The sequence below is a fragment of the Agrilus planipennis genome, unplaced genomic scaffold, assembly GCF_000699045.2.
Source record: "Agrilus planipennis isolate EAB-ADULT unplaced genomic scaffold, Apla_2.0 scaffold11, whole genome shotgun sequence".
NCBI classification, from domain to species: Eukaryota; Metazoa; Arthropoda; class Insecta; order Coleoptera; family Buprestidae; genus Agrilus; species Agrilus planipennis.
In genome coordinates, this window is record NW_020440736.1 from 814,388 (window position 1) to 833,225 (window position 18,838).

Genomic DNA, 18,838 nt, shown 5'->3' on the forward strand with positions numbered 1-18,838 from the left:
TTTTCCAGAGAGTATTTGCTTCAGATAGTTCAAAATGTTAAATTTTTTAAGCGAAGATTTGATTTCGTCTTCGCCGCTGAACGTCTCAAACCTCATGTCATTCCCGAATATTTTAAATCCAGTTGAAAACTTCAACAAAAAATTATTTCGTATTAAATATATTTTGTAATTAACGAATCGTTAAAGGGTTACCTTCGGATTGTTAAAGTTGTTTTTTAATTTATAATCAAAATCGTTAATTTCATTGGTAAGCGCGTTAGAATTAGAAATAGCTCTGGGCCATCTTATTTTCGGCATTTTCTCTTTCATATTTTCGTAACTGAAATCACCCTTGTTTCCAAACAGATTTTCCACGAAACGCTCGAAGCCTTCAATTCTTCCATAGACCTAAATGTTTAAAATATATTATCGTCATAAGGATTATTCACAAACAAACCTCGAATAAATTAATTGATTCGCCAAATAAGTCAACGGTCATATTCAACATAATCGATCTAGGAATGTATGAAGCGGGTGAAAATATCACATTACTTTCGTAGTTGCCTCCTAAAAATCATTGTAGATGCATATATGTACGTTCATATGTATCGGAGATGTGAAAATTACCAAAATTAAATTCCTCAAAAAATAACGCCCCTTCGAAATTCCTAGAAAATTTCCTTACATCTGTGCTAAATTTTCTTTTGAGTTCTTTATCGGACAGTAACCCTTGTATTTCCAATCGATTAAGTATCGAAGATTTCAGTAAGTTATTCAAATGACTCCATACGAAAGATCCAACTAAAAGATAGACAACTTTTTATTGTTTTTTCAAAGCCCAAAAGACAGTAGAAATAAATTTTATTGACCTTGATTGACTTGTTCTTTTTGTAACGTGTTGTGAATGTTTTGGATAGTTTTGTAATCGGGGCATCTCATAACTTGGAGATAGGAAGCTATACGAATTTCACTGTCCTCGTCTTCGTTTTCGAAAATTTTTTCAAAGAAACTTCGAGCTTGACTGCAAGGAAGACGACGGTAAGCTTCGATTGCAGCAACTCGTATGCCATTTTCTAATGTCGAATCTTCAACTACACCATCAAGAAAAACGCGAAATGGTTTAGAAACTACTCCGATATTGCCAAGAGCCTTTAGTGCTATGAAAATCTGAAAATAAATCAGCAATTTTGAACTTTAATTTTTGTCTTAATGAATAAATGTACGTAAATACCTGTTGTTCAGTTTCTTTTGGCGCAAGATCGCGTAATTTCTTTTTCTTTTCAATGTCTTCCATTAGGCGATTTTCCAATAAATTGACGATGTCGTTGGGAGTTTCTTTCAATAAACAGTTCGAATTTTGAACACAGTATGTGCGAACAAGTGCGGAAATCCCTAAAACTACAACAGAATCGTCAATTTTCGCATTCAATACCTCATGCATTGCACGAAGCATCGTTGTTGAAGGATTTGGTAGAAAACTTGTAGTTACTATCCACGATCTGAGAGTATCATCAGAAATATCGTTTTTTAATGCCACATCCTTCATAACTTCTACAGCAGCGTCACTTCCTAAATATGGGAGAGCGTCAAGGATAAACTTCCTGTAAAAATATTTTAAATTTTGTCCACAGCCAAATTATATATTTTTTATTTCTTACTTTCCATTGTGACATCTAATGTTTGCATGTCTTAACAGAGATGATAGTCCTCCGTAATTTAGGGTTCTACTTTGACGAATCAAAGTAGAAAAAGTTTCGGCATATTCCGTTTGTACATCTTGACTGTTCAATTTACAGAGGGTCTGTACTAGATTTCTAACAGTTTTCAAACCGTCTAAAGATAGTCGAGCGGTAGTCTTATGATCGAAAAGCAAAGTCTGCCTTCTATTTATGAGACTTAGATCGTCCACGCTAATTTCTTCTTTTGATTCCGAAACAAAATTCAAATTCTGTTCGACAAGCGTTGTAGCATATGCAGTTTTACTTGAAAACGGTTGGAAAATGTGGACTTCCTTGCATTTGATGTTATCATAAATACGGTTGTCTATAGCAAGTTCACAGGTGCTAGATGACTTTAATAAATTTGCACGATGTTGTTTCTGCAACGTAAACAAGAATTGACTTTACATAGATAGATACCGTCTATTTTAATTGTCAAATTTTATCCTTAGGATACTGTTAAATTTTGGATAATACTTTTGTTTTTTATGTAAGTCCAAATTCAGCAATTTGAATGAAACAATATTTTTGCCTTTTGCAATTTGTCTTGAAATTTGTTTTTTTTTTTTTCGACACCCCCTAAGATCTGTATTTTTTTCTTACTGTTTTGTGATAATAAGGAGTAGATTGTAAACTGGAATGGAGTTGTGATCGTCCTTGGCAGGATGAGAAATCTCTACTTTTCTCAACGACTAAGATGGAATCGCGGGCTTTTTGTAGTTTGTAAGATGCTTGGCATTTTCCGTGAATATCATCTTCGAATCCGGTATAATCCAAATCAAATCTGCGCATGTCGTTGTAAATCATAGACAAAATCCCTTTTTTAAAATTTAGAACCCAGCTTTCCTCACTTTCATCAGGACACACCTCCGATATTACGCCATCGTTGAACGAAAATCTTAAGGAGTTTTTCGAAAGTGCCTCAGAAAATAATTCGGTACTGGCATTATCATCCTCGTTTTCTAAATCTTTTGACAACTCTTTATCGCTGAATTTAAATTTTGATAACTCCAACAGAGCATCGCATTCCGTGATGAAAACTATACCAACTTCGCCTTTTACAGAAATTATTGATTTATTACTGTTAACACTGTCTTCCGAAAAAGTTTTCGCATCTGTTGTATATTCATATGTATATCTGCTTCCTTGTAAATATTTAAATTTTCGTTGACCTAAAATCATGAATAAATTCAATTGACTCTAATTATTATAGCGAATATCGGAGAAATTACTGACATTTCTCTTGGTTTTATAATTCTATCATTTATTCTTTAACAAACCCTCCCCCTCCAACCAATTGTCATTTTTTTCCAAATGGGTATTTACAATTTTATTATATGTATCTATACTTAGCTAAATAAATAAAATCGTAAATACAATTCAAAATTTAACTATTGATTGGAAATTTAGATTAAAATATTTTTTTACCTTTACATGTTGGACGACCACAAATTTTTCGATCTTTCATGGGATCTAAAAAATATTTGAATGTTATTCAAAAGTTTTGCCATTGCTGCAAAATGCATAGTCCTATATTGTTTATCCTAGCAGATATTATCATCGTCATTACTCGATAAGTACCCATAACATTTAAACTATTTTTATTACGCAGTAGATACATCACAAATTCTTATGTTGTGCAATAATAAATGATTTTCATCTTTCTAACGAAAAGAAATCGAAGAAGATTCCTACATATAATGAAAATTGACATTAATTCCAATTCAATTCTCACAAATAATAAATTGCAGAATAGGCCATTATGTTAAACAAGATTTTGTGCATAATGATGACGGACATGTTAATTTGATGTTCAAAGGACTCCGAAAGGAAATCAGGGGAATAAACGGACATTATGCATATCTGTATCAAGGACAATAAAATTTTATTAGCGGAATTTTCTTGTATCACATCCATGCACTGCATATACTTAACTACTGTACCCATATATTAATAGGTACTTTTTAATGAAAATCCTAATAAAGTTGAATATAAAAGGGCAAATTGTAATTTTACATTAAATCAAATCTATTGCGTGTACACGTAAATAATTTGATCTTTAAAGGACTTATAGGAGTAAAGAAGGAAGTTGACAGGCAGTCGACCTCTATTAGGGACAATAAAATTCTATTAAGGGAATTTTCTTGTTATTGCATCCATTACAGTACATAGGGAGACCTATTTTTTCCCGCCTTTTTTTTCTTGATTCTATACATATATTAAGAAGTGCATCTTCTCTAATAATTCTTACTCGAATTAAAGTTTTAAACTTTTAATTGTCTAAGGGTTTTAATTTTCAAACCCAGTAGAAGTAATTTAATAAGAATGTGATCTTTATTTAGAATAAGATTTTATTAACACAATTTGTATGTTATCATGTTGTATATTCCATTATATTAAATATTTAAGCGGAAATATGTGTGTCTTTATATTGCATTAAAACTTTATAATGAAAATTCTGATAGAACAATTTAATTTGCCGACAATTCTCGAAATGAATTTTCAGTTACATTCTTGTGATCCTTTCTTTGTACAAATTACATTTCTGGTTTTCGACAAACTATTGAATTAAACAAGATTTATAATAGTATCATACACATATTATATTATCAAAGGGATTTGGATGTAAAGCAACCCATAAATAAGCATGTCTCTCTACTGCTTTTATTGGTTTTTCGTGAAAATGGTGATAAACTTTGATTATTATGGACAAATCCCAAACAAATTTAATAACTTTCTTGTTATAATCTTCTCTACAATATAATTTTTAATTNGAATTAATTGGAATTTTTCACACACAAGCCTTGCTATATGAACTGTCAAAGCATATAAAAATTATACGGCTTAAATGTGAAGTTGGGTGCAAAAGAATACAATTAAATCCTCTGTCGGGATAAAACGAAATGACTTTCCGAACAACCCTATATACTTGTGTATGTAAGAAATAATTACCTTGTAAAAAAAAGTGAGATACTCCGTTAAATGATCGACCAGGATAAGATAATACTAAATTTGCGGAATAATCGTATATTTGTGGATTTAAGAAGTCAAGTAGAAATGAAAGTTTTTGATTTGGATCTCGATTTGCGTCCCATTTTATTTCCATTCCTGCTGAGACAGATTTAAAATTGTTCTGATTCTTTCCCCAAACCGAGAAGTGTATATCTCTGTATCTAAGAAAATACATTACTTAAATTGCATCTAATATATAAAAAAAAACGATTAATTTTTATTTACTCGTCCAAATGTAGTTCGACCATAAGCTGTTTTTCATGTTCTTTCAAATTTAGTGAGCTTGTTACGCTGTAGATTCGATTTTGATACCTTATCTTGAATTGGGTTAATGTAAGATTGTTAGAACTAACAGAGTTCTTGAAGAATAGAGCGTATTCTTGAAGATTTTGATCAGCCTGCAAAAATTTCAATTTTGTAATCAATCTAATACTAGAGGCAGTTTAGAATCTCATGACTTTGAGTAATCCATTGACAAAATTCCTCCCGATTTCTACATTTATACACTCTAAAAGCATTCGGCGTCACTATTCCATGCCTGGTTGTACAATGTTTTCGTAATGTAATAAGGTATTTGAAACCCCATGATCTTTTTAACTAGCTATACAGGGACGTAACTTTTTCCGCGGTTCACCCTTGCATCTTCGTTTTATCTCTTTTTTCATACAATCCTTTAAACATTTCTCAGAGTGAAGTAGAAATTGGAGACTATGGTAAATGACTAATTAAACGCAATCTAGCGTGGATAGTACCCATATTAGGGTAAGTCTCTTTTTGGTTGAATTTCTCAGAGTATATTTTATTTTTTTAAGTATACTATTCGTACCAAATATGTTGTATACGTAATAGTATTTGTCATCGACCCTTAAAATATTTTTGTCTGTCTGTCTGTCAGTTGAGACCAATCTTTGAAACCGATTTCAGTGGGTCTTTATATGTACATAAAAAATAGCTTATTAGGGGCTATCCATAGAATACGTCAAACGTTAAGGGGGAAGGGGGGTCGACGAAGTGTGACATTGTGTGACAAGGGAGTGGGAGGGGTCCTAAATTTCGTGACGTCACATTTCAAAATTTTCAAAATCTATGTTTTAAAACACTATTCAATAATTTCTAGATGTAAAAATTTCAAAATATGTAACGTCACATTAGGAAGGGGGGGAGTCCCACAAGTGTGACCAGCTGTGACAAGGACGGGGGAGGGGTTAAAAAATCGTGAAATTCGTGTGACGTAATTTATGCATGGCCCCTTAGTCGTGATTTAAGCTAATTTTTTAAATTGCATTTATTATAAACAATTAGAAAGCAAAGTCGCCGGGATAAGCCAGTTAAATAATAAAAATAAGTCACCCCCCCCCCTTTCCTAACATACTTCCAAACAAAACCAACCCCTACGATTTTAACGATTACGTTCAATTAAAATTATTTCTCATTTTATTAGTTTTGAAGTAGTTATGTAGGTACGAAACCTTTTATACTTCCCCTGTTAGATACCCTAAAGAAGGGGTCGCATCGTTGATATTACAACGTAAGAACGTCGTAACTAACTCACCTGAAGATTGACTTCGATTTGACTGTTGTCTCTGTAGAAATGGCAATCAGCGTGAATATCGCGGAAACTTGGAGATTTAATGAGAAATTTTAATCGATGATTGAAAGTTTTTGATGAACTTTTGTCCTGATAAACACCTACTGACGTAAAATTGTGACCACTGAACCAGGTTCCGCTTAATTCAATCTGTAACAAATTTTATTAACATATTTATTACCTTTATCACTAGATGTTTTATTATTTTATTTTTCTTTTCTTACGTCATAGTCTAGTTCTAATTTCTCGTTTAGTTTTCCTTCTAGAAGCATCGGTTCGAAACCGGGTATTGTCACATTAACCCTTCCTTCCATATGTTCGAATGTTCCTCTAGGACGAAACCAGAAAACCGATACGGTTACTTGCTTATCTTCCGCGTACTTTATAAGAGTAAAGATATCTCTGTACGGACCCTTTGATTCGTAAGATAAGTCAAAACTTAGATTCAGGTTGCTCGCTGGTTTCTTTACTGAGAAAACAGTAGAAAAGATCATTTCGTCCTGATGCGTCCTTTGAACAACTTTGGCTAATATTGATAACCTGTTAAAATCGACATCTGTTCCCTCGTCAGCCGGTGGATTTGTTTTCAACTCCAGTTTACCTTCCATACGATGAGATCCGATCTAAAATAAGATTTTTTTGATCCCCTACGCCAAAACGACAAGCGCTATGTATCTATTTTCGCGTGTATGTATGTAAAAAGTCATTTGGGAATCCGATTTCGATTTTTTAAATATGTTTGATAGAAATCAACTCAGTAATTTTTAAAATCTCTTTACAAATCTACATAAGTGTGAGTACCGCAGGTTGCGATCGATACTAAGCAAAATAAATTGTTTATATGCAATATCTGCCAATAAATAGAGTTAGCTATACTAAAGAATTTGTTCACTTCACGTTTTCTTTTTGGTTGATTCATTAGCCTAGATATTATTTACCTGATATTTTAAATCAATGTCCATGTTAAATTGGGGATAAGCAGTTGTCTCAAATTTTAAGTTTCCCGTATACGCGTAGACGTAACGGGTTGAACGATTCTCTATCATATACTCAAGTCTTACTCTTTGTTCTTGTGTTTGGGCAAATTTGTAATCTAGTTTCAGATTTGTTCCAATCGAATGTTCCATTTGAGTAATATATCCGAAAAGTTTAGATGTCAGCCGTTTCGTTTGAAATTTAAGGTCCACGTCGCATTGTGAAACGCCATTCTTTTCGATCCTTTTAAACGTTCCTGAAACCACCAAAAGACGCATAGTATAATTGTTTAATTATGGATATCAAATCAAAAATATATTTATTAATTTTTCTTCTTCGTTACTATAAATGCAACATCTTAAGATTTTTTGGCTAACAAATTTTAGATTCAAGAAGGGATAGTAGATATTTTTGGTGCATTTCAAGCGGTGTATCAAAAAGTGCTTACCAAACAGTTCGGCAACTCTTTCGGTGTTAACTTCCAAGTAAAATTTCGGTAAAAATATGACTCCATGTGTGCTATCTTGTTGTTCTAAAGACAAGGAGGCTAGGAAATGTTTTTTATCGTCGATATCTAAAGACGCTTGAAAATATTGAAACAGTTTCGAATTTCTAAAGTTTCCTTGAGCATACACATGTCCAGAGGGTGATTGTATACGAAGACTGGAATTAAATGTTTGCGAATCTGATATCAAATGAGCACTTATCATTCGTTCGACTGAGGAGCCCGGTGTATCAAACACAATTGAAATTTCACGTTTGTCGTCATTGTCTTTCCAAGAATACTCTAAAGAGTACGTTTTGATTGACGTGTCGCTCTTATGGAGAGAAATACGAACGCCTGCGGGCCCTGCCAACGAAAAGTAAGAATTTCCTTCCGCTTTTGTAACGTTTGCAAAATGGATATGGGCGCACAGCTTCAATCCGACTGTTTTGTCTATTGTGGGCCAAGAACAAGTCGTTTTCGTTATCATGTTGCTCTCATCAGTTACCAAACTTACGTCCCGATCACCTTTGACTAGAAATAGCTGAGACCTGCACGTTTAAATTAATTGATTAATTATTTTTCATGAAAAGTCTATGAAGATGTTGTTTGGAGAGAGTTCGATGTTTGGGCTAGGCGATTATTAAATTTAACAAAATAATACGTGCCAAATAGGGAGTGAAAAAAATTTTTATTTTAAAAAACAACCAACGATATTCGATATTTTATATTTTTAAAAATACCTTGATAAAGTCTCTAATCTGAGGCGAAACGTTGGTTGTTTTTTAAAATAAAAAATCTTTTCATTCCTTATTTGGCACGTATTGTTCTGTTAACTCAAGGGAAGAATTATGGAATGTAATTTATTGATACAATCAAATTTACTTGAAAATTACAAACTTTGTAAATTAGGTTGACCTCATATCTTTTGTTTGAAAGCAAACGTAGGGCTGTTCTAGAATTACAGGAATATTCATATTTTCATATCAATTCTGTATTCAAGTCGATTTTAAATGTGTGGTTGGGTGTCATAAGGTGACGAAAATGTATCTTTGCGAAATTGAACGAATTGATTGAAAATTTCAGCAACTTTTCAAATTTGGATGCGTAAAATTTCGCTCTTTACAGTAGGTTAACTAGAAGAGGGTGTAATGCGATACGGTTCACATCTGACCCTCAACTAATACGGCTCCTCAAGTGGCCCCGTTTTCCAGTCATGTATTTCTTGTAAATTTAGTTCGTTTTTTATTGTTTTTTGTTCAAAAGAGGCACTATAAGATGTTACGCATGAGGCCCTGAATGTTCAGAATTTTCCTGCGAATAGTGAAACTGCATATAGTTTTCCTTCCTTTTCACCCACTCTGGCCGCCCTCGGCCGAAATCGATAGTCGTGATCCAGGATTCTACACCAAAGAAACTGGTAGTAAAATTTTGTGTAGCTACGCGACTCCATCAGCAAAGTCACCGATTGGAGAGAGCAAATCCTGGTCCACGACCATCAAACCCAAACATCGCACTCTCTTCTAATCGTGCCTTTAAAGAGGGAATGATTGTAACGTACTCAGCACCAAATATTTCGTTAGTTTGTTGAGGGAGGCTCATTTTAACGCTAACGAAACGGTTTCCTTTAATCTTGATTGATCCTTCAGCAGAACTCGACGAATATACGTTGCTTTTCAGTTTGATTCCTGATACTCCATAAATTCCATCGACAGACATTGTACCGACTATGTTTACCGCCATATTTGGTTTTATGCTTCCGAACAAGTCGAATTCTTTACCATCCGCGTGATTTGAAACTTTTAGGGAACCGAACATTTTTAAATTAAACGACGCAGTGCCTAGGATATTCAAGGACAGTGGGAATCCTGATCCTGTCGGCACCACATAACTGGTGTCCATGAATAAAGCCGACTTACTGATGTTGATTTCCTATATAGAGGACATAAAAAGTTTCGTGAACTAACAAGAAATAACTCAAAAAATTTAGGAGATTAACCACATCATATTTTTTCTATACTTATACAAAAAAGTCTAGTAAATAAAAATGAAACGCTTACTTTTCCAGAGAGTATTTGCTTCAGATAGTTCAAAATGTTAAATTTTTTAAGCGAAGATTTGATTTCGTCTTCGCCGCTGAACGTCTCAAACCTCATGTCATTCCCGAATATTTTAAATCCAGTTGAAAACTTCAACAAAAAATTATTTCGTATTAAATATATTTTGTAATTAACGAATCGTTAAAGGGTTACCTTCGGATTGTTAAAGTTGTTTTTTAATTTATAATCAAAATCGTTAATTTCATTGGTAAGCGCGTTAGAATTAGAAATAGCTCTGGGCCATCTTATTTTCGGCATTTTCTCTTTCATATTTTCGTAACTGAAATCACCCTTGTTTCCAAACAGATTTTCCACGAAACGCTCGAAGCCTTCAATTCTTCCATAGACCTAAATGTTTAAAATATATTATCGTCATAAGGATTATTCACAAACAAACCTCGAATAAATTAATTGATTCGCCAAATAAGTCAACGGTCATATTCAACATAATCGATCTAGGAATGTATGAAGCGGGTGAAAATATCACATTACTTTCGTAGTTGCCTCCTAAAAATCATTGTAGATGCATATATGTACGTTCATATGTATCGGAGATGTGAAAATTACCAAAATTAAATTCCTCAAAAAATAACGCCCCTTCGAAATTCCTAGAAAATTTCCTTACATCTGTGCTAAATTTTCTTTTGAGTTCTTTATCGGACAGTAACCCTTGTATTTCCAATCGATTAAGTATCGAAGATTTCAGTAAGTTATTCAAATGACTCCATACGAAAGATCCAACTAAAAGATAGACAACTTTTTATTGTTTTTTCAAAGCCCAAAAGACAGTAGAAATAAATTTTATTGACCTTGATTGACTTGTTCTTTTTGTAACGTGTTGTGAATGTTTTGGATAGTTTTGTAATCGGGGCATCTCATAACTTGGAGATAGGAAGCTATACGAATTTCACTGTCCTCGTCTTCGTTTTCGAAAATTTTTTCAAAGAAACTTCGAGCTTGACTGCAAGGAAGACGACGGTAAGCTTCGATTGCAGCAACTCGTATGCCATTTTCTAATGTCGAATCTTCAACTACACCATCAAGAAAAACGCGAAATGGTTTAGAAACTACTCCGATATTGCCAAGAGCCTTTAGTGCTATGAAAATCTGAAAATAAATCAGCAATTTTGAACTTTAATTTTTGTCTTAATGAATAAATGTACGTAAATACCTGTTGTTCAGTTTCTTTTGGCGCAAGATCGCGTAATTTCTTTTTCTTTTCAATGTCTTCCATTAGGCGATTTTCCAATAAATTGACGATGTCGTTGGGAGTTTCTTTCAATAAACAGTTCGAATTTTGAACACAGTATGTGCGAACAAGTGCGGAAATCCCTAAAACTACAACAGAATCGTCAATTTTCGCATTCAATACCTCATGCATTGCACGAAGCATCGTTGTTGAAGGATTTGGTAGAAAACTTGTAGTTACTATCCACGATCTGAGAGTATCATCAGAAATATCGTTTTTTAATGCCACATCCTTCATAACTTCTACAGCAGCGTCACTTCCTAAATATGGGAGAGCGTCAAGGATAAACTTCCTGTAAAAATATTTTAAATTTTGTCCACAGCCAAATTATATATTTTTTATTTCTTACTTTCCATTGTGACATCTAATGTTTGCATGTCTTAACAGAGATGATAGTCCTCCGTAATTTAGGGTTCTACTTTGACGAATCAAAGTAGAAAAAGTTTCGGCATATTCCGTTTGTACATCTTGACTGTTCAATTTACAGAGGGTCTGTACTAGATTTCTAACAGTTTTCAAACCGTCTAAAGATAGTCGAGCGGTAGTCTTATGATCGAAAAGCAAAGTCTGCCTTCTATTTATGAGACTTAGATCGTCCACGCTAATTTCTTCTTTTGATTCCGAAACAAAATTCAAATTCTGTTCGACAAGCGTTGTAGCATATGCAGTTTTACTTGAAAACGGTTGGAAAATGTGGACTTCCTTGCATTTGATGTTATCATAAATACGGTTGTCTATAGCAAGTTCACAGGTGCTAGATGACTTTAATAAATTTGCACGATGTTGTTTCTGCAACGTAAACAAGAATTGACTTTACATAGATAGATACCGTCTATTTTAATTGTCAAATTTTATCCTTAGGATACTGTTAAATTTTGGATAATACTTTTGTTTTTTATGTAAGTCCAAATTCAGCAATTTGAATGAAACAATATTTTTGCCTTTTGCAATTTGTCTTGAAATTTGTTTTTTTTTTTTTCGACACCCCCTAAGATCTGTATTTTTTTCTTACTGTTTTGTGATAATAAGGAGTAGATTGTAAACTGGAATGGAGTTGTGATCGTCCTTGGCAGGATGAGAAATCTCTACTTTTCTCAACGACTAAGATGGAATCGCGGGCTTTTTGTAGTTTGTAAGATGCTTGGCATTTTCCGTGAATATCATCTTCGAATCCGGTATAATCCAAATCAAATCTGCGCATGTCGTTGTAAATCATAGACAAAATCCCTTTTTTAAAATTTAGAACCCAGCTTTCCTCACTTTCATCAGGACACACCTCCGATATTACGCCATCGTTGAACGAAAATCTTAAGGAGTTTTTCGAAAGTGCCTCAGAAAATAATTCGGTACTGGCATTATCATCCTCGTTTTCTAAATCTTTTGACAACTCTTTATCGCTGAATTTAAATTTTGATAACTCCAACAGAGCATCGCATTCCGTGATGAAAACTATACCAACTTCGCCTTTTACAGAAATTATTGATTTATTACTGTTAACACTGTCTTCCGAAAAAGTTTTCGCATCTGTTGTATATTCATATGTATATCTGCTTCCTTGTAAATATTTAAATTTTCGTTGACCTAAAATCATGAATAAATTCAATTGACTCTAATTATTATAGCGAATATCGGAGAAATTACTGACATTTCTCTTGGTTTTATAATTCTATCATTTATTCTTTAACAAACCCTCCCCCTCCAACCAATTGTCATTTTTTTCCAAATGGGTATTTACAATTTTATTATATGTATCTATACTTAGCTAAATAAATAAAATCGTAAATACAATTCAAAATTTAACTATTGATTGGAAATTTAGATTAAAATATTTTTTTACCTTTACATGTTGGACGACCACAAATTTTTCGATCTTTCATGGGATCTAAAAAATATTTGAATGTAATTCAAANAACACGCTCTTTAAAGTCGTTAAAGGACTATTTAACTAATCTGAGAAATTGCAGCAAATAAAAAGCTTAAGTGATCCTGAGTGGTACCATTAGATAAATTAAAATCGTTTATATACAATGAACGCATCTGCATTTTAATATGCTGAAGTGTATCATTATTCTTTGAGAACCCCTTTCCCTGGTAGTTTACTAATGGAATAGATCTATGGATCAGTTGTTAAAAATGGCGGTTGATAGTTGGTTTGTAGAGGTTTTTAATTTTACTCAGGGAAATGATTTAACTTCTAAATTTAATAAACCTGTTAAGTTGAAAGTTGAATATGATCCTCAAGGGCTAAATATAATTATGTTTGATGGTACGTTGTAAAAATATGCCGTTGTCTTTATTTTCCTTTTTTTTTTTGTTAAATCTTTGTTGTTTGTAGTAAAGATGGTAATGGTTATGTGAATATTTTCACATTAAATTTTTTGTAACATGTAGAAATGAAATTTAACAGACACTTATAGATGGCGAATATTGTGTTTTCGTTTCTTTAAACCTATAAGTAGAAGAAGAGCATGCTGTTTGAAGTTTGGATTTTGTTTCAGAAACAAATGCAGTGCTTAATGAATTTTTGGTTACTTCAAGTACAGAATGTTGTCGAGTTGGAAAAAGAGCTTACGTTTTTACAATTGATGGAGAATCTATGTATCTTAGATTTGAAAATGAAAATGGTATAGTATTGCTTGCAAAATTTCTTCTACATTTATACAATGTTTCAAATTAGATTTTAGAAATTTTATGATATCTGTAACTAAAGTTCAAAATGGAAAGGGGGCTTCTGTTTTCTCAGTCAGAACTGAAGATACTTCAGCTAATCAGTATTTCCAGTTTTATGGCTACCTTTCCCAACAGCAAAATATGTTACAAGATTTTGTTAGAACGTACACGTATCAAAGAGCTATACTAAGCAATTTGAATGATTTTAAGGTAAATCTATTTCATATCTTCATATTTGTGAATTCTTATACAATTATGTTAAAGGACAAAGTAGTGTTGGATGTTGGTGCCGGTTCTGGTATTTTATCCTTTTTTGCCGCTCAAGCAGGAGCTAAAAGAATTTATGCAGTTGAAGCATCTACAATGGCCCATTTTGCACAAGTAAATAAATATTATTGATGCCATTCAGAATTTATTTATTAACTTATTTGTAGAAATTGGTGTCTGCTAATAATTTGGAGGATGTGATTAAAGTAATACCAGGTAAAATTGAAGAAGTAGACCTTCCTGAGAAGGTAGATGTAATCATTTCTGAACCTATGGGTTACATGTTATACAATGAAAGAATGTTAGAAACTTATCTTCATGCAAAAAAATGGCTCAATCCTATGGGGAAAATGTATCCAACTCGTGGTGATTTACATGTTGCTCCATTTACCGATGATGCTTTATTTATGGAACAGTTTAGTAAAGCCAATTTTTGGTAAATAAAGTGCAAATATTGTAAATGCAAGTGATAATTGACTTGTTTAGGTTTCAAACGTGCTTCCATGGTGTTAATCTGTCAGCAATACAGAGTTGTGCTGTGAAAGAATATTTTAGACAACCAATAGTAGATACTTTTGATATTCGCATATGTATGAGTAAATTCCTAGTGTAAGGAATAAAGGCAAAATAATAATGTATTTCATATTGAAAACTAATAGACTGTCACAAGAAGAAAAAGTTACACACTTCACATTTCACTTCGCCACATTTTGGAACAAATGTTCCTCTTGGAAAAGTGTGAAACTAACTAACTAAAGATTATTTTGACCCCAAGCGACATCAGTGATAACCGGTACAAAGTGCAAATCTAAGTACATATTCTACTAACAAATTATATTATCAAACAGTTTATTATGTACATCCTAAGTAATTCCTGAACTGTAAACCCTTAATTTCTAAGAAACATTTTAGCAAATGTTATAGATTGTATCCATTAATGAATAAATTCTAAATTACACAAATAAACAGAACAAATTGCTGTTTACTAACCAATTATCAAATGTACCTACGTATAATTTATAGGTAAATTTGTTATTTTTATCACTTCTTAAATAATTCATATACATAGCATGAACAGGACAAGTTTGATTGTAATTCATTAAAACTTTCTACAAAAAAATGGAAATTAAAAACTTTTCTTTCAAAAAAAAAAAAGTAAATTAATTANCAATTCTTCCATAGACCTAAATGTTTAAAATATATTATCGTCATAAGGATTATTCACAAACAAACCTCGAATAAATTAATTGATTCGCCAAATAAGTCAACGGTCATATTCAACATAATCGATCTAGGAATGTATGAAGCGGGTGAAAATATCACATTACTTTCGTAGTTGCCTCCTAAAAATCATTGTAGATGCATATATGTACGTTCATATGTATCGGAGATGTGAAAATTACCAAAATTAAATTCCTCAAAAAATAACGCCCCTTCGAAATTCCTAGAAAATTTCCTTACATCTGTGCTAAATTTTCTTTTGAGTTCTTTATCGGACAGTAACCCTTGTATTTCCAATCGATTAAGTATCGAAGATTTCAGTAAGTTATTCAAATGACTCCATACGAAAGATCCAACTAAAAGATAGACAACTTTTTATTGTTTTTTCAAAGCCCAAAAGACAGTAGAAATAAATTTTATTGACCTTGATTGACTTGTTCTTTTTGTAACGTGTTGTGAATGTTTTGGATAGTTTTGTAATCGGGGCATCTCATAACTTGGAGATAGGAAGCTATACGAATTTCACTGTCCTCGTCTTCGTTTTCGAAAATTTTTTCAAAGAAACTTCGAGCTTGACTGCAAGGAAGACGACGGTAAGCTTCGATTGCAGCAACTCGTATGCCATTTTCTAATGTCGAATCTTCAACTACACCATCAAGAAAAACGCGAAATGGTTTAGAAACTACTCCGATATTGCCAAGAGCCTTTAGTGCTATGAAAATCTGAAAATAAATCAGCAATTTTGAACTTTAATTTTTGTCTTAATGAATAAATGTACGTAAATACCTGTTGTTCAGTTTCTTTTGGCGCAAGATCGCGTAATTTCTTTTTCTTTTCAATGTCTTCCATTAGGCGATTTTCCAATAAATTGACGATGTCGTTGGGAGTTTCTTTCAATAAACAGTTCGAATTTTGAACACAGTATGTGCGAACAAGTGCGGAAATCCCTAAAACTACAACAGAATCGTCAATTTTCGCATTCAATACCTCATGCATTGCACGAAGCATCGTTGTTGAAGGATTTGGTAGAAAACTTGTAGTTACTATCCACGATCTGAGAGTATCATCAGAAATATCGTTTTTTAATGCCACATCCTTCATAACTTCTACAGCAGCGTCACTTCCTAAATATGGGAGAGCGTCAAGGATAAACTTCCTGTAAAAATATTTTAAATTTTGTCCACAGCCAAATTATATATTTTTTATTTCTTACTTTCCATTGTGACATCTAATGTTTGCATGTCTTAACAGAGATGATAGTCCTCCGTAATTTAGGGTTCTACTTTGACGAATCAAAGTAGAAAAAGTTTCGGCATATTCCGTTTGTACATCTTGACTGTTCAATTTACAGAGGGTCTGTACTAGATTTCTAACAGTTTTCAAACCGTCTAAAGATAGTCGAGCGGTAGTCTTATGATCGAAAAGCAAAGTCTGCCTTCTATTTATGAGACTTAGATCGTCCACGCTAATTTCTTCTTTTGATTCCGAAACAAAATTCAAATTCTGTTCGACAAGCGTTGTAGCATATGCAGTTTTACTTGAAAACGGTTGGAAAATGTGGACTTCCTTGCATTTGATGTTATCATAAATACGGTTGTCTATAGCAAGTTCACAGGTGCTAGATGACTTTAATAAATTTGCACGATGTTGTTTCTGCAACGTAAACAAGAATTGACTTTACATAGATAGATACCGTCTATTTTAATTGTCAAATTTTATCCTTAGGATACTGTTAAATTTTGGATAATACTTTTGTTTTTTATGTAAGTCCAAATTCAGCAATTTGAATGAAACAATATTTTTGCCTTTTGCAATTTGTCTTGAAATTTGTTTTTTTTTTTTTCGACACCCCCTAAGATCTGTATTTTTTTCTTACTGTTTTGTGATAATAAGGAGTAGATTGTAAACTGGAATGGAGTTGTGATCGTCCTTGGCAGGATGAGAAATCTCTACTTTTCTCAACGACTAAGATGGAATCGCGGGCTTTTTGTAGTTTGTAAGATGCTTGGCATTTTCCGTGAATATCATCTTCGAATCCGGTATAATCCAAATCAAATCTGCGCATGTCGTTGTAAATCATAGACAAAATCCCTTTTTTAAAATTTAGAACCCAGCTTTCCTCACTTTCATCAGGACACACCTCCGATATTACGCCATCGTTGAACGAAAATCTTAAGGAGTTTTTCGAAAGTGCCTCAGAAAATAATTCGGTACTGGCATTATCATCCTCGTTTTCTAAATCTTTTGACAACTCTTTATCGCTGAATTTAAATTTTGATAACTCCAACAGAGCATCGCATTCCGTGATGAAAACTATACCAACTTCGCCTTTTACAGAAATTATTGATTTATTACTGTTAACACTGTCTTCCGAAAAAGTTTTCGCATCTGTTGTATATTCATATGTATATCTGCTTCCTTGTAAATATTTAAATTTTCGTTGACCTAAAATCATGAATAAATTCAATTGACTCTAATTATTATAGCGAATATCGGAGAAATTACTGACATTTCTCTTGGTTTTATAATTCTATCATTTATTCTTTAACAAACCCTCCCCCTCCAACCAATTGTCATTTTTTTCCAAATGGGTATTTACAATTTTATTATATGTATCTATACTTAGCTAAATAAATAAAATCGTAAATACAATTCAAAATTTAACTATTGATTGGAAATTTAGATTAAAATATTTTTTTACCTTTACATGTTGGACGACCACAAATTTTTCGATCTTTCATGGGATCTAAAAAATATTTGAATGTAATTCAAAAGTTTTGCCATTGCTGCAAAATGCATAGTCCTATATTGTTTATCCTAGCAGATATTATCATCGTCATTACTCGATAAGTACCCATAACATTTAAACTATTTTTATTACGCAGTAGATACATCACAAATTCTTATGTTGTGCAATAATAAATGATTTTCATCTTTCTAACGAAAAGAAATCGAAGAAGATTCCTACATATAATGAAAATTGACATTAATTCCAATTCAATTCTCACAAATAATAAATTGCAGAATAGGCCATTATGTTAAACAAGATTTTGTGCATAATGATGACGGACATGTTAATTTGATGTTCAAAGGACTCCGAAAGGAAATCAGGGGAATAAACGGACATTATGCATATCTGTATCAAGGACAATAAAATTTTATTAGCGGAATTTTCTTGTATCACATCCATGCACTGCATATACTTAACTACTGTACCCATATATTAATAGGTACTTTTTAATGAAAATCCTAATAAAGTTGAATATAAAAGGGCAAATTGTAATTTTACATTAAATCAAATCTATTGCGTGTACACGTAAATAATTTGATCTTTAAAGGACTTATAGGAGTAAAGAAGGAAGTTGACAGGCAGTCGACCTCTATTAGGGACAATAAAATTCTATTAAGGGAATTTTCTTGTTATTGCATCCATTACAGTACATAGGGAGACCTATTTTTTCCCGCCTTTTTTTTCTTGATTCTATACATATATTAAGAAGTGCATCTTCTCTAATAATTCTTACTCGAATTAAAGTTTTAAACTTTTAATTGTCTAAGGGTTTTAATTTTCAAACC

The 18,838-nt window shown here is 32.6% G+C and overlaps 2 protein-coding genes across 2 annotated transcripts in view; one reads left to right on the forward strand and one right to left on the reverse strand.

The window, feature by feature from the left end:
* Positions 1-18,003, reverse strand: part of LOC108733760 — a 49,655-nt gene extending 31,652 nt beyond the window's left edge. The window contains exons 1-24 of the mRNA XM_025979858.1: positions 17,964-18,003; positions 17,139-17,707; positions 16,476-16,915; positions 16,049-16,418; positions 15,687-15,984; positions 15,445-15,618; positions 15,275-15,384; positions 15,213-15,225; positions 12,942-12,986; positions 12,117-12,685; positions 11,454-11,893; positions 11,027-11,396; positions 10,665-10,962; positions 10,423-10,596; positions 10,253-10,362; positions 10,009-10,203; positions 9,817-9,945; positions 9,318-9,688; positions 7,721-8,307; positions 7,236-7,528; positions 6,522-6,920; positions 6,262-6,447; positions 4,935-5,107; positions 4,650-4,870 (exon numbers count right to left, since the gene is read on the reverse strand). Of these exons, the coding sequence (XP_025835643.1) occupies positions 4,650-4,870; positions 4,935-5,107; positions 6,262-6,447; positions 6,522-6,920; positions 7,236-7,528; positions 7,721-8,307; positions 9,318-9,688; positions 9,817-9,945; positions 10,009-10,203; positions 10,253-10,362; positions 10,423-10,596; positions 10,665-10,962; positions 11,027-11,396; positions 11,454-11,893; positions 12,117-12,685; positions 12,942-12,986; positions 15,213-15,225; positions 15,275-15,384; positions 15,445-15,618; positions 15,687-15,984; positions 16,049-16,418; positions 16,476-16,915; positions 17,139-17,707; positions 17,964-18,003 (6,574 nt within the window). The remainder of the gene's footprint in view (positions 1-4,649; positions 4,871-4,934; positions 5,108-6,261; positions 6,448-6,521; positions 6,921-7,235; positions 7,529-7,720; positions 8,308-9,317; positions 9,689-9,816; positions 9,946-10,008; positions 10,204-10,252; positions 10,363-10,422; positions 10,597-10,664; positions 10,963-11,026; positions 11,397-11,453; positions 11,894-12,116; positions 12,686-12,941; positions 12,987-15,212; positions 15,226-15,274; positions 15,385-15,444; positions 15,619-15,686; positions 15,985-16,048; positions 16,419-16,475; positions 16,916-17,138; positions 17,708-17,963) is intronic.
* LOC108733766 (rho GTPase-activating protein conundrum) overlaps positions 1-18,838 on the forward strand; it is a 63,565-nt gene that overhangs the window by 40,413 nt on the left and 4,314 nt on the right. The window lies entirely within an intron of this gene.